The 16,063-nt window shown below is 38.7% G+C and overlaps 1 protein-coding gene across 1 annotated transcript in view; it reads left to right on the forward strand.

The window, feature by feature from the left end:
* The window catches only part of LOC111861953 (A disintegrin and metalloproteinase with thrombospondin motifs adt-1), a 51,155-nt gene that overhangs the window by 3,709 nt on the left and 31,383 nt on the right, over positions 1-16,063 (forward strand). Inside the window, exons 2-4 of the mRNA XM_023846945.2 lie at positions 3,433-3,596; positions 7,855-7,995; positions 10,932-11,318. Coding sequence (XP_023702713.1) covers positions 3,433-3,596; positions 7,855-7,995; positions 10,932-11,318 — 692 coding nt within the window. The remainder of the gene's footprint in view (positions 1-3,432; positions 3,597-7,854; positions 7,996-10,931; positions 11,319-16,063) is intronic.

Here is a 16,063-nt window from a genome sequence, read left to right on the forward strand (position 1 = left end):
ACAGAGCTATGCTCCAAATGTAGCATTTCACTAGTTTCTTCCTCAAATTTAAGTCCAATTTGCTGGTAAAAAGATTCTTCTTCTTGCTAAATGCAGCTTTTGCCATGGCAATCCTGGATTTAATTTCACAAGTACACCTTCCATCATCTGTTAACAAGCTACCCAAATATTTAAAACATTTCACATTCTCCAGTTGTTTTTGGTCTATCTTTATTGTGACTGGGGTTGGTTACTGTATATACAGACAATAATAAACCACAAATGATGGCATGAACCTCTGAATGCTTCCACAAACTTTTGATTATATAATGGAAAACCTCAGACAACAGTACAGTTATCTGAGCATAGTTGAGTGGTAAAATTGTTTAGCTCTCTTCAAAGGCATATTATGAATATCTGCCTGTCAGCCAGCTGGACACTCCATATATATGAGAACAGTTCTGTTCCAACTAAATTCATTTTTTTATTAAAAAATTAATGTTAGCAGTACTTAGTTCATATTTATCATCTGTTTGGTTTTGTTTAGTTCTGGACAACCAAGTTCATTGTGTAAGCAATATATATTAGGTCCTGCATGCTCATAGACTGGTTGTTATGACTAAGGAATGTGGTTTTATTCAGAACATCCTGGCAGATGCCGGGGTAGAACAGACAGTGCTAGAAATTAGGCCATGACTGCCTCCCTTCACTTCCATTTTTATTCACTAATATCTTACCACTCAATGCTTTGTAGACTGAGTTGATGGCAGTATTGTTAAATAAACCATAAATAAATAGGGGCACGCTAGTGTAGTTGGTTGAGGCACTATGTTACAAGCTGGAAGGTCGCTGGTTTGAGTCTTGATGAGGTGGATTTTCTTTTTAATTGACCTAATCCTTCCAGCTGCACTATGGCCCTGGGGTCAACTCAGCCTCTAACAGAAATGAGTACCAGGAATCTTCCTGTGGGATAAAGGGTGGCCGGTGTGTAAGGCTGACAACCTTACGACCATCTGAGTCAACTGTTTAGATTATGTGGGACCCTTGACATCTCACAGCCCTATTGGCCTCCATGGCCTGTTACAAGGATAGCTTAACCTTTTTTACCTTTACAAACATATGTACATATATATATTTCACATTTCACAAATCCAGAATACAATGGACATGAAACTGGTCATAAGCATAACACAAACAAAGCAGAAAGACAGTACAAAGCTAAACAAACACTAACTAATTATTTACTGTATGCTCCAAAAATTCATCAACTGTATAAAATGAGTTAATTCATGATATATGAAAATAAATTATTTTTAAAACTGATTCTATCCTTTCTGAGACTTTGAATGGTCTTAGACAGTCTATTAAATAACCTAATACCAGGAAACATAGTGCCCTTCTGGAAAACAGAAAGGTTTGAAGTTGCAACTTAAATTTGATTTGTGCTTCTAGTGTTCAGGCCATGAACCTCTGAAACTGAACATACATTATTTTGATTATCAAAGAAACAACATCAAAGAAAAAATATAATCACATGACAGTGGTAAAATATCTAATTTCTTAAAAAGACTTCTACATGAGTCTCTGGGCCCCACTCCCAATATGATCCTTATTACTTTCTTTTGTAATTTAAAAACTCTAGAATTATTAGTCGAATTGCCCCAAAGGACTATTCCATACCTAATGATAGAATGAAAGTAAGAAAAATACACAATTCGCAGGGTTTTTAAATTCATAAAATAAGATTAACTCCTAATTACAAAAATAACAGAACTGAGTTTAGGAAAGCTGGAAGGTCGCAGGTTCAAGTCCTGATGAGGTCATTGGATTTTTTTCAATTGACCNGAAGCACGGCCGGTGCGTAAGGCTGACAACGTTACTGCCATCTTTGAGCCGATTGTCAAGGTAATGTGGGACCCTTAACGTCTCACAACCCTATGGGCCTTCATGGCCTGTTACAGGGATAACTTTACTTTTTTTACTTTTTACTGAGTTTAGGAAGGATGTATTCCATATGACTCTTCCAGTTCAATTTATTATCAGTTTGTATACCCAAAAATTTTATTACAGGGACTTCATTCATTACCATGTTTCCAAAGGATACTGCCAGCAAAGAGTTAGCAGACTGTTTAGGAGCAAAATTAATAATATTTGTTTTGTTAATATATAAGACCAACTTGTTCACTATAAACCAATTTACAATGAGAGACAAGATATCAGTAACTTTGTGCCTAAGTGCACAATGTTTTCCAGAAACAAAATACTGGTGTCATCCGCAAAGAAAAAAACATTGGCAAATTTATTGATGCATAATGGCAACAAATAAATACTGTACAGTACAAATTTGCAGTTTACATGAAACTTATATTTAGATTTAAACTTAATGTGTGAAACAGACTTTTCAAACAAAATGTCTAAGTAGCAACAAACTAAATACTCTGTTTTATATATGTACACTTTCAACCCAGAATACCTTTTTTATATACGATGGGGTACGCAAAAGAAACCAAACTATTTTTTTTGTGGGCAGAGCTTTTGTAGTACCGCGTTTTGCCACTATGAGCGCATAGAGCTAACATTCCCGAGTCGATAAGCCGACTACCGTTGTTTCAGAAGGTAAGGACTAGTTTCGGCAGAGTTTATAGTGACAACTGTTTTGTGTGATCGTCGTTTTTGCAATGGCTGATTTCCGTGAACAGCGTGCAACGGTGAAATTCTGCTTTTTGCTCGGGAAAAGTGGAAGAGAAACTCTTGAAATGTTAAAAACGGCGTACAAGGACGATGCTATGGGGAAAACTCAAGTGTTTGAGTGGTTTTCCCGTTTCAAAAATGGTGAAATGTCAATTGATGACAAACCTCGTTCTGGTCGTCCTTCCACGGCCCGAACACATGAAAATGTTGAAAAAATTCGTGAAATCATCAAGGAAGATTGATGACGGACCATTGAAGAAATTGTGGAGCTGTCGGGAGTGACTTGGAGCTCAGCGGCCAGATTTGTGGCAGTCGGGTGACTGGTTTTTCCATCATGACAATGCCCCTGCTCACACAGCCCTGTCTGTATGACAATTCTTGACCAAAAATGATATGACCCCTGTTCCTCACCCTCAATACTCATCCGACCTTGCCCCGTGCAACTTTTTTTTTTGTTTCCTCAAATGAAAAGAGAAAAACGATGGAGGCGCTGTCAAGCATCTCAAAAGATGAATTTAGACAATGTTTTGAAAAATGGAATAAAAGACTAGACAAGTGTATTAGTGTAAGTGGAGAGTACTTTGAAGGGGATTGAAGGTTTGTGCTTAAAATTTGAATAAATAAGTTTAAAAAAAATAAGTTCGGTTTCTTTTGGGTACTCCCTCGTAAAATCAAGAAATAACAAGCAACAGACACACACAGACACTTTTGTAATGTATGCTAGGAGGTCCGTATGTAAATACTTTAAATTCTGTGTTTCAGTGAATGTTGTGGAGGCATTGCAGGAATTCTGGCAGATGAAGCAGGCACGTGGGGCAGACTTGAGAAATGGTGCCCTGGTCATCTATGAATCTGTTCCATCATCTAGCCCACCATACATCTGCTATGTCACGCTGCCGGGTGGATCCTGTTTTGGAAGTTTTCAGGTAATAGCTGGGGAAGAGTTTGTGAGAAATGTGCATTTCCTTTGTATATCAGCATTGCTTTATTTCATACAGGATGTATATATGGATTAATCCGTATTTCATAAAAGTGACAAAAAGGTATATATATACATGGTGTATCAAAACTGAACGGCAAAACTTAAGGAACAGACTCCTCAAATAGAGAGAAGAAAAAAGTGTCTGACAACATGGGTCCAGTAATGCATAATTACAGAGTTATCCAAGCGTGTAATATCCTGCACATGATGATCTGGAGACTTCTACGAGAACAGTTCTGTATCCATATCATCTACAGCGTGTACAAGCCTTGTCTCCTGTGGATTATCCTGCAAGAGTAACATTCTGCCGGTGGTTCCTGCAACCATGCAGTGCAACGTCTAACTTCACAGTTGTTGTTTTGTTCACAGATGAGGTGACATTCACATGGGACGGAATCCAAAATTTTCATAATCAGCACATGTGGGCGGACCCAAATCCCATGCAACTATCCAATCATCTCGTCAACAGAGATTTGCCGTTAACGTCTGGACAGGCATTGTGTTAATTGTTTGTTGGGACTACGTTTTTCCGTACAAGCTTAATGGACAAAACTACACAGATTTCTTGCATACTACATCGCCTGATTACTTGGAATACATGCCACTAGCATCCTGTCGACAGCTGTACTTTATGCATGATGGTGCTGCTGCACATTTCAGTCTGTCAGCCAGCAGGCACCTTAATGCACATTATCCTGGGCACTGGATAGGTAGAGGTTGACCGATTGCTCGGCCACCACGCTCTCCTGACTTAAACTCCCTGTACTTTTACCTGTGTCGACACTTAAAGTGTATTGTGTATTCGACTGCTGATGCTGATGTACCAACTCTCCATGCGTGCATTGTGGCAGCCTGTCAGACAGTACACACTACACTGGGCATTTTTGATTGTGTGCAGCACTCAATACAATGACGATTGGAGGCCTGTATTTAGGCAAGAGGAGGTCACTTTGAACATTTCCTCTGATATGTGACCAGAGTGTTCCAGTTGGCATTACAGATGTATTCAGTGTAACAGTGCAACAGTGTTGGGAGTGTCGGATTGCACTGATATCACTAAAAGGTCAGATAACTTTGTAATTATGCATTTCCAGAACCATGTCATACACTTTCTTTCTTCTCTCTATACGAGGAATCCGATCCTGAAGTTTTGCCGTTGAGTTTTGATACATTCTGTATATACAGTAGAACTTGGTTATAACGTCATCAAAGGGACCTAAAAATAGTGTCGTTATAAACGAATGTCGTTGTAACCGAAATGGGCACTTCCACAGTAGCCTTATGTTAGTCACGTAAAAATCTACCAAAAACCGAGTTAAAATGTTGCATTTTTTAGTGAAATACGTAGTTAAGTACAGATTAACGTAACATTAACGTGGAATTGCCCAAATGTGTAATATCAAAGACATATTACAGCGCTTTTCACTGACAATACACACCGCACTAATACTGTATATTAAAGGTAGGCCTACTCACCAAATTACAGTAGATTACATCAATTGTTGTGCCTTACTGTACCTAGATACGAGTACAGTAATCAGTTATCTTCATCTGTTTCCTGTTACTTGCCCAATACACACTTTCTAAATTACGTTCAATGTCCATATCAGAGAAATTCAGGAATGAAAATGACGTTACATACGAGGTTGATGCATTTGTGCATGTCGTACTAAGCAAGGTATAAAAACAGTTGCTTTATGAGGAATTAGTTCGTACCATTGAATATTTGACGCAATAGACAAGGTGTCGCAGAAACCGATGTTGCTATAACCAAGTTTTACTGTATATATATATCTGCTTCCTGCTTCTTGAGATTTTCGTCCATTGCCACTGCTATGTCTGTGATTGTGACTTCACTTCCTTTGCTCCCAATGCTAATATACATTGTAGGATTTGAGATCCTCATAGCAGTGGATATGAAGAGATCTGTCATCTGAGATATAATGCATGTAGTCTGTTGAAAGTCAACTGATGTTTCAGAGGAACATGTCAGCTTCATCAGCAGATTTCTACTTACTCCCTGCTTCATGCTGGTGTGTTACTTGGTTTATTATTTGACCCTGAAGATGGTGGCATTTTCTTTTGAAAAGCTGGATGATTTTCGTCAGACTACACGGCATTTTATTCCAGAACATACAGTTCTTCTAATATACAGTGTTTATTGTGAACACATGGAGAACTACTGTTGCATGTTTGCATCTAGTACACATTGCTTTTGATACCCATGAATATAGTAGTCATGCTGTGTTAGGATCATATATTTTTACTTTTTTGTAAAGGCAAAGTTCTCCCTCTGCTTAACTAATTAAGCACTATGCTATGAAGACATATGGGGGAGTGGATGTATAGCTCCATGTACATATTCTTGACCTCAGCACTTTCTCATGTCTGTAGTATATGTTAGAAAGTATTATGATTGAAGAAAACAGTTTATCTTTAAGTTTTATGAGATTTACACATAGTAGACCTGGAACAGCTGAGTTGGTATAGTAACTGGGCTGTGGGCTAGATGATCAAGGAATCAAAGTTCAATTCCTGGTAGGAGCAAGAGATTTTCTCTTCCTGTATAGTGTCCAGACTGGCTCTGGAGCCCACCCAGCCTCCTGTGCGGTGGGTACCTTGTGATTTTTTCCCATGTGTAAAGTGGCTGGGGCATGAAACTGACCAACTTCATCTAGTGCCAAGGTTTAGGAATGGTGGAACAATATGTCCACTCTGTGTGGACTCTATGTTTATCAAAGATCAGCGTTCAATGAATGTGAACATTATAGCTCTCAAAATAGGAGGCTTTCACAGGGGCCCTCCAGACAGAAAATTACAATCTTCTTAAAAACGACTGTATAATGATTTTGATTACATTTCAGCAATTCATGGATACCATCTATGCAGTATAGATGGTATCTTCAGCAAAGTAATGGTGATAATGGTGTGTTAGAAAGTATATGTGATGTCTCTGCTCTGTGTTGTTTAAAGTGTTGTCAGCAGTAGATACTCTGGGAAGCTGAACACAAATGAAGGACATTGTGGGTGTGTGCTTTTGAAGATTGAGCCTTGAGGCTCTTTCCATTTTAACACAGACTTTAACCGAACTTTTAAAATTTCAAACGTGAATCTTCTCTAAACTTGTAATTAGTATGGTATTAATTGAATACAGGGATAACGTTACCTTAGTCGCTCATAAAGCAAAATTTGTGATAAATTCTTAGTATAATATCACTCAGAATATCCCATTACAGAACCACAGTAATCAACTATATCAGCACTATCTTAAGACAGAGTATTGCATCCTCTGCTGATGCTGATATCACAGACATCACACACATCACATAAACTGACATTTATGTATAAGTTAATATGATCTCACCATATAGACTGAAGAATTTGAAAGAATGTAGGCATAAGTTTTTTCTAGAAGTTGCTGTAATGTTATTAATTCATCTCTGTTTTGGTTTTTGATGTCAGTAATTCTCCAGAGAATATCCTGTTCTTCAGAATTATATATGGATGTATTTTTTTCTCTTTCTGACCTTTATATCTAGCTGAAGCGGCCTCCGTAGTCTAGGGGTAACGTTTCCACCTTATGACTCAAGGTAAGCGGGTTCAAACCCGGCGGAGGTCATGGAATTTTTAAGGGTGGAAAAATTCAGGGAGGGACTTTAAGCCGTGTGTCCCGTGTCGTAGATTTACGGCACGTAAAAGATCCTCATGTCTCTAGGAGACCTCTGAGCAAAATTATTAGGTAAAAAGTTTCCTGTCCAAGTAGTTTCCAATGCCTCCGGTAGATGGGTAAGCATTGGGTACTGCAGCCAGCCTTGCTGGCTGAATGGAGCTGATAGCGAGCACCAGTACCGGCAGGGTATGGGGACTGGTAGAATATTAAAGGGGGACGTACAATAGACTATTAGTCGTGGTGCATGGGGAGCCCCCCTCCAATAATAATAATAATAATAATAATATATCCAGCTGATTATAACAGCCACAGCGAAACTAGGATTTTAAATTCCCTGTATCATTACAGGAGTTCCGAGTGATCCCATCATTTAGTGTCTGTCGTATTAAATAATATTGATCCTGAAATTGATAATTGTAACCAAAAAATGCACAGGATTACCAGTAAATGGTGTCATTTATTAATATTGACAATTTGACAAATACTGTTTTTCTTTGCCTTTTCTTTGATGTCAGTCCTATATTGTTTTCAGAATTGTCCAACAAAGGCAGAGGCTCGACGCAGTGCTGCCAAGATTGCCCTGATGAACTCTGTATTTAATGAACACCCATCCAGGCGGATATCTGATGAGTTCATTGAGAAGGCTGTTTCTGAGGCCAGAGCATCGTTCAAAGTGAGTGAATATGTATAATGTGTACAGAATAAACAGTTTAAAATAACAGTGTGAGAATGCCTGTTACAGATGAATCTGTATTACTAAGAAGTGATTTACTGAATATAATCATGTGCCTGAGTGTAAATTTTGAATATAATTCTATATTTGTATGTTTCTGTATGCCACTGTGCACTTATGCAGTGACACCCACACATTTCAGCCATCACACCTTTTACACTTACCCATAGCTATGTAATATTTGAGAATTGTGCCCATGTTGAGTTAAGATTTTTCACTTGGAACCACTTCAGGATTAACTTCCTGAAGTTATGACATAAAACTGTGGAACACCATGTATGTTGATTGTAATCATGTGTCTGATATAGACACTGTCACATAACTTCGAGCAAGGCCCCTCATTCCTAGTCAGTTCCCTTGCAAAGCTTGTGGTGGGAGGAGTTTCTTAACACTCGTTCTTCCACTGGCCGCCTGTCACTTCTCACACCCTCCACCCCCTTGCCTGAAATTTTTCTTCTGTGCATTCAAGGTTACTCTTGGCCTTGTTCGAAGATATGTGACACTTGCTATATCAAATATTGTGTGTGTGTATGCATGCATGTGTATATATATATATATACATGTAGGGCAGTCAAAAAGTTCCCGTAATTCCCCTGCAGACGGAGAACAAGCATTAAGACAGCGCACACACTGTTGTGGTGGGGAGCTCAGCATGTCTGCTCGCAGGCACGACAGGTCTGGACAGGTTTCAGTGTACAGTGTCATTACTGTTCCATTTGAATTAGATGTGAGTGTTGGTCATTCGGTGAAATGTTGTAGTTCAAACAGCGTGCAAACATCAAGTTCATGTGCAAATTGGGAAAATCTGCTTCAGAGATGCAATCGGCCCTGCAGCAAGTTTACGGTGATACTGCACTAAAGAAATCCGCAGTTTACGACTGGTTTTCCTGGTTTAAGAATGGGCAGGAGATATTAGAAGATGATCAGCACAGCGGGAGACCTTGAACATCCAGAACCGAAGAAATGATTGGAAAAGTGCGACAACTGATTTGATGTGATCGAAGAATGACCATCGCGGAGTTGGAACAAGAAGTTGGTATCTCTCATGGATCCAGTCATGTCATTTTGTCCTATGATTTGAAGATGAGATGAGTCAGTGTGAAGTTTGGTCTGAGGCAGCTGACCACAGATCAGATGGAATGTCACATGATGGTCGCTGGCAATCTGTTTGACAAAAGTATGCTGGACCTGATGTTTCTCAAAAAGATCGTCACTGGTGATGAGTCATTGGTGTTTGGTATGACCTGGAGACGAAGATGCAGTCATTGGAGTGGCACACAGCGTCGTCTCCCTAGCCAAAAAATCATGCCTCATCAGATCCAAAGACAAAGTGATGCTCATTGCATTCTTTGACATCGATGATTTGGTGCACCATGAGTTCGTCCTGCCTGGACAGACTGTTACAGGCCATTTCTACGTGCAAATTTTGCAGAGGTTGTGCGATGTGGTTCAGAGGAAGCGGCGCGACAAGTGACAGGGACAGTGGTTTCTGCATCACGATAATGCACCAAGCCACACATCGCTTGTTGTGCAGCAGTTCCTTGCCGAGAAAAACATTCCTGTCGTCACTCAACCACCGTACTCGCGGGATCTTGCTCCGAGTGACTTTTGGCTCTTCCCTACTCTGAAAATGGGCCTCAAGGGGCACATTTTGCAACCATGGAGGACATCAAATCGAATGCAATGGCTGAGCTCCGGAGGATTCCAAAAGAAGACTTCCACCGCTGCTTCCAACAATGGCAGGATCGTTGGAGCAAATGTGTGCACGCACAAGGGTCCTACTTTGAAGGTGATAGGTAAGCATTGCTGTATGTCCTACCATTAGAGTGCTATACCACCATTCCAGGAAATTTTTGACTGCCCCTCGTATACATAAAAACTCTGTGATTTTCTAGTCCGCAAGCAAACTATACTGACTGAGCGAGTCACCATCGCTTGTCAGCGAAGTTTAGTGCCAACTTTTGCAGATAGATGGTGTTGCGTGGTCAGTGCAACAAATCCCCATGGCTGTTAATTTCGGTTTTCTAGACTGGAGTAGCTATTTCCTTGAAATAGCTCTTCAATTATCATCATGAGGCTGAGTGGACCCCATTCCACACCCACTATTTCTCAGAAAAAATCTGGTAGCACTGGGAATCGAACCCGGGCCTCTGGTTCTGTAGCCAGGAACTCTGACCACTAGACCACGGAAGCAGTTATATATATATATATATTTGGTTAGTGAGCGAAATGGATGGGATTTTTGTGTTATTTGCTTGGTACATTGATCTAGCAATTAATATATTTTGAGAGCAGTGAAATTTTAACTATCCCTGAATATGTTGTTTATAGTGTAATCATATATACAGTGCAGTCTGTTGTTGTGTATTTTGTTATTGGGAAGTGTTCTGTAATTGTATTACTAGACATTTTCTGAATGTCATGTCATATACTCAGCTGAGATTCTGGTAAGAAGTGCACTACTCAAGAAGAACTCAGCTCCATGAAATTAGTAAGTAAGTAAAGCTATACCTGTAACAGGCCGTCGAGGCCCATAGGGTTGTGAGACGTTGAGGGTCCCACATTATCTAGACAGTTGGCTGAAAGATGGCGGTAAGGTTGTCAGCCTTACACGCCAGCCATGCTTTACTCCCCAGGAAAATTATTTAATTAACTCCTGGTACTCATAGTTAAATAATTAATTAGATATATTATACTTTGAGTTGCTCCATACCAAGCTTTCTAGTATCTGTGGTTTGCGTCTATCTCCGTGGATGATTTGTAGTTTATCACTTGCCAATTCCTTTGTCTGTCGTTGCGTGTCTACTCAAATTGATGGTAAACCATGTATGAATATGGTAACTTTTAGAAAGGTTTTAAGAATGTTTCCTTTGCAGGGAGAACTTGAGGAGGCAGACAACCCAAAGACAGGTATTGGAGCTTTCCGCTTTATGTTGGAGGCAAACAAGGGGCGCACAATGTTGGAATTCCAGGAGCTGATGACTGTTTTCCAACTGCTGCATTGGAATGGTAGCCTCAAGGCCATGCGGGAACGCCAGTGCTCACGCCAGGAGGTAGTGGCACACTACTCAAACCGTGCACTAGATGATGACATGCGCTCTCAGATGGCACTGGACTGGATTGCGCGTGAGCAGGAGAATGCGGGTGCGCTTGGACGAGAGCTTGGGCAAGCTGAACGGGAGCTGGAGGCTGCACGTTTGGCTGGGCGGGAACTCCGGTTCCCGAAGGAGAAGAAAGATATCCTGATGCTAGCGCACACACAAGTCAGTGGTGCATTCCTCAGCTGATTGTCATGAATATGTGCAACACACACACACACATACCCCAGTGCTTTCAGAGGCGTATATTACTCATACCAGTGGTTCCCAGCTATCAGCTGGTCAAATTGTGCAGTTCAGTGGGAAGCAAGTGAGGTTTAAACATGCATGGTAATGTGCACAGTTACACCCCCCCACCCTCAAACTTCTTCTTTCTGGATATATTAGTATATAAACAATCACTATTTCAGTTTTGTGTATGAAAGTCAGTCTCATAAGAATTGTCTGTTAGTGAAAATAAGTGAATTCTGGGAGAAAGACATAGTTCCAGCATTCGATGTTGACTGTTTTATTATTGATACTGCATTGTCTGCTAAAGAAAAACTTTTAGCAAAAAGGAATGGTTTGTTTTATGATTCCAGTAATTTTGATTTTTAAAACTGATTATTGATTCAGCATTTCTAGCAAACTGCTCATTGGAAGGAAAGTTACAAGTATTCATTTTTTTTAATACCAGTACATTCCATGACATTACAGGAAATAATGTGCTTGGAAGTTACAAATATTTCCAGAGGTGACAATGCTATTGTTCCGATTACTGTAACTTTTTATGAATTTTTTTCAAGTAGTATTATGTTTCCATGTTGGCATTACATGCTTTTATGAAAGGTCAAGAGTTACAGTGAATGTATCCTTTAGTGTTTACCAGCTCTTATTTGCAGTGCACAATCAGTTTATCAGTGTTAATGACGTATTCATAATAATTTTTCCTTATGAGATTTCAAAATGTACTTTGCAGTGTCATGGGTACAAACTGACTCCATGCTGTGATGACAAGAAGACTGTGCTGGGAACCACAGGGCACATAATTCTGCTTTGTCATGTAGGGATGCTCGAGTGGACAGATTGATGCTAGTCCCGCTGTGCTGCTGCTTCGCCTTAACACAAGCTTGGAGTAGGGTGCCAGTGTATATAATATCTAACAGACATCGCTTATTATTGTTGAATGTTTATATACATACACAAGAGAGGATTACTACTGCTATCATCGTACCGCTACTACTAGTACTATCACCATTTTAGTAGCATTTTCTGGATTATCATATTAAGTTTTTTATAATCATTGCTGATAGTTTTATCATCATGATGTGGACTGAAGTAAGGAATAGTACTAGGGAAGGTAGTGAAATAACATTGTACTGTTTTATTTGTTTAATTCACAGTCCCTTTTATTAGTAACATAAGAAGTTGAAGCATTATTATTCTCTTGAACAGTTTATGCATATGACATATGTCAGGTCATTGGTATAACAGAGAAATCTGAAGTTGATACCACAGTTGAATGAAGAAACCAAACTTCTCTTGATGCACTCATTCTAGATCATTGATTTTTTATCTATGGGATGAAATTTTATGGAACTTTGTTATATTTAAGCATCCTGTTGCACTCCATATGATACATGATACAAACTCCATCTTCAGTGCAAACCATATATAATAGGTCTTTCGTTTTGCTCTCCTTTACACACTACATGTTTTGGCCACAAACCGCCATCATCAGGTGTATTACTCACGTATCTATCACACTGCACTTAGTATAGCATTTAAAATTTAAAAACATAGGTCTTCCTGATTGTTCTTTTCGTCGTTATTACCAAAATCTACTTTGTTGATGTCTTTGTTATTTACACACGTCAATTTTGATTTCTCTGAATTAGCACTTATAAAATCTTCAGTTCTAATTTCAAAATCGTTTCAATTTTCCTCTTAATTTTAAAATTTAAAATTGTCAGGGTTCCTCGCCTTATGTCTATAGTGCTGCAGCGGCTACTTCTTGTTTCTAGTACTGTACCGGCGTTATTCTGTGTAGTCTCTCTGTGTGTGTGCCGCTGCTTGTCTTTACTATGTGTGCTAAATTTTAAATGTTATACTAAGTGCAGTGTGATAGATACGTGAGTAATACACCTGATGATGGCCGTTTGTGGCCGAAACATGTAGTGTGTAAAGGAGAGCAAAACGAAAGACCTATTATATATGGTTTGCACTGAAGACGGAGTTTGTATCATGTATCTTATGGAACTTGCTTCTCAGATGTCAATCAGGACATATTGATTGTTAAACTGTTATTAAAATTCTTAGATTTAATGTTGTGAAATTTAAGTAGGGAAGATGCCAGTGCTCCATTGTGATTGGTACAGCAAGACATTTGTTTGTAATGGCTTTATGTTTGGTCATCTTACAATGTTCATCTGTTTTTCTTCTCTTATACTACTTGATATGTTTCTGAAGTAACAGAATAAGTAAATTCATATTTAGAAATCGATTTGTATCCAGTTGCGCTCCACATATATTATCCATTATTATTTCTGTTATTGTTGTCATGTGTAGTTTACATACATCATTGTATTCAATTAATTATTTTGGTCTTTCTGGTCTTGATAAATTTGTTGCATGGCTACTGTTCTTGAAATTATTTTTTGTTTGTATCTCAAAAAGGATTCTGCTCCATGTAGTCAGTCAATCAGCCAGCCAGCCAGCAAATCAGTCTTGTAAATTCATGAATTTTGCACTTTTTAAGATGCAGGAAAGGGTTTCAGTCTTATGTGATTATGCATGTCCGTAATTTGTATCATTTGATTTTAACTCAATGAGCATGCAATATTTCAGTTCTCATGTTGGAGTTTCATGGCTCTTTGTCATTAAATAGACACACTGACTATATCACCTATCCATTGGAACTTGCTCTTCATATGTCACAGCCAATTACTTTTTGTTTTTTTGTAATTTTATTTCAGAGGGTAAATGGTAAAAAATGTGTGATTTTGTCACATGATAGTAGGCTCCCTTGGTATGTGCATGAATTTATGTTTGAAGTTCGTACATTCTTCGAGGATTTTGTAATGGTGGATTTCAAACGAGGAAGGTAGCAACAAAGATTACGCGGCTGTCACCTGTAACCATAAATAAACATAAACAGAATATGTGCTTTTGCTCTGTAAAGGAATCATGACAAGGGGACACTTTCCCATGAATTTCCATCCTTTTCTGTTACATATTCATGTTTATCATTATCATCACTACCTCCTCCTCCCCATCATCATCACCCCCACCCCCACCACCACCCCCAGCACAGTGGTTACCACTGCCACCTGCTGCATTTGTATACACACATTATTTTCATTTGTTGTTTTTCTGCTCCTAGTGTTATTATTTCTCTCACCTCCAACTAGTGCTAAGGTCAAGAATAAATGGATCTATGCATCTGCTCCCTCATAAGTTTTCATGACATAGTGCTTATTTGGTTAATCAGGGACATTATGTCTGTTAAATGGAACCTCACCACTCAGTTCATTCATTGCCTAGGCTGTGTCATGTCAGGGCTGTTTGCTGGTCACAGTTTAACTGGCCATGTTGGAATTCTTTATGCCTTACCAGGAGGTTTTTATAATATTAAGATTTCAGACATGTTAATGTCATGTACTGTGTTCAGAAGTAACCCCTTTATTAATTTGATATCTTGTTCTTCATCTGTCATTTTATGTTGGTATTCCATATTCACATTTGCAAGCTCTTTTTTTTTTTGTCCATTTGTACTACAATGTAATTGCAGAAAATCAAAAGAGTTGACATGACATGGCTGCAATCTGTGAGTCCTGTTATGAGGGCACTTGTACATAAATCTTTCTTGCTGTGAATGCACTGATCTCATATTGTAATTCTTCAGTTATTGGCTTGAACTTCTGTATTTAATTAAAATAACTTTGTACCAACTGTGTTCAAAGGATTTTCATTTATCAATGCCTGATTGTGAATCCCCTGAAAATATGCTGATCACCTAATTTTTATGTTTAATCAGTCATTATCACCTCCATCCACATTCATTGGTGGGCATGAAAGTGCCATTAGGGGATGTGAAAACATGCCTCAGACCTACAGTTTGAAGACATTCCTTGTCATTTAGTGTGTAAGGATTTGAAGGTTTATACCTGTGGTATATTCCCTGTGATTTTTTCATAAAATTAATATTTTAAACTCTGCTTTTACTTTCTCATATACATAATACATATGAGAAAGTACTGTGATGGTGAAGAAATCTGTCATAAGATTTTGGTAAATTTACATATATTGAGCCCTCTGAACATAAAAAGTGGTTTCTAATGTGCCATCTCTTTGTATGCATGTGTCTCTTGCTAGTTCCCAAACAGTGATGGAATTTATTCATATTCTCTGCTCAGGCATTCCTTTGTAATGGAATCGTGCTCGGTGAGTATGAACATTGCAGCTTGAAATGGGCCCCCAAACAGAAAGTGGTTGTTACAATTTTGATAAGTTTTGGTAATATTATATTTAAGCATCCTGTTGCACTCCATGCGATAAATGATATAATGATACAAATTCCGTCCCAAGTGCAAACAATATATTATGTGTCCTTGATCTTGCTCCTCTACACTACATGTTTCGGCCTCAGACGGCCATCATCAGGTGTATAACACTCACGTTGCTGTCGCACTGCACCCAGCCCAAAATTTAACATTTAAAACACTTTCCTTGTTATTATCAACATCTACTTCGTTGATATCTGTCTGGTTTGTAGATTATTTTACACACGTTAATTTTGACNGTGCCCTAGGGATACAAATGTGAAATTTATATTTTGTTTGAAACCTATTTTACTGGCAGGACAGATTTCATTGTTTGTTATTTGGCAATCAACCGTGATTCATATCCAAGGTAACATTGTCAGAGGGACT

This window comes from Cryptotermes secundus, unplaced genomic scaffold (genome assembly GCF_002891405.2).
Source record: "Cryptotermes secundus unplaced genomic scaffold, Csec_1.0 scaffold181, whole genome shotgun sequence".
Lineage (NCBI taxonomy): Eukaryota > Metazoa > Arthropoda > Insecta > Blattodea > Kalotermitidae > Cryptotermes > Cryptotermes secundus.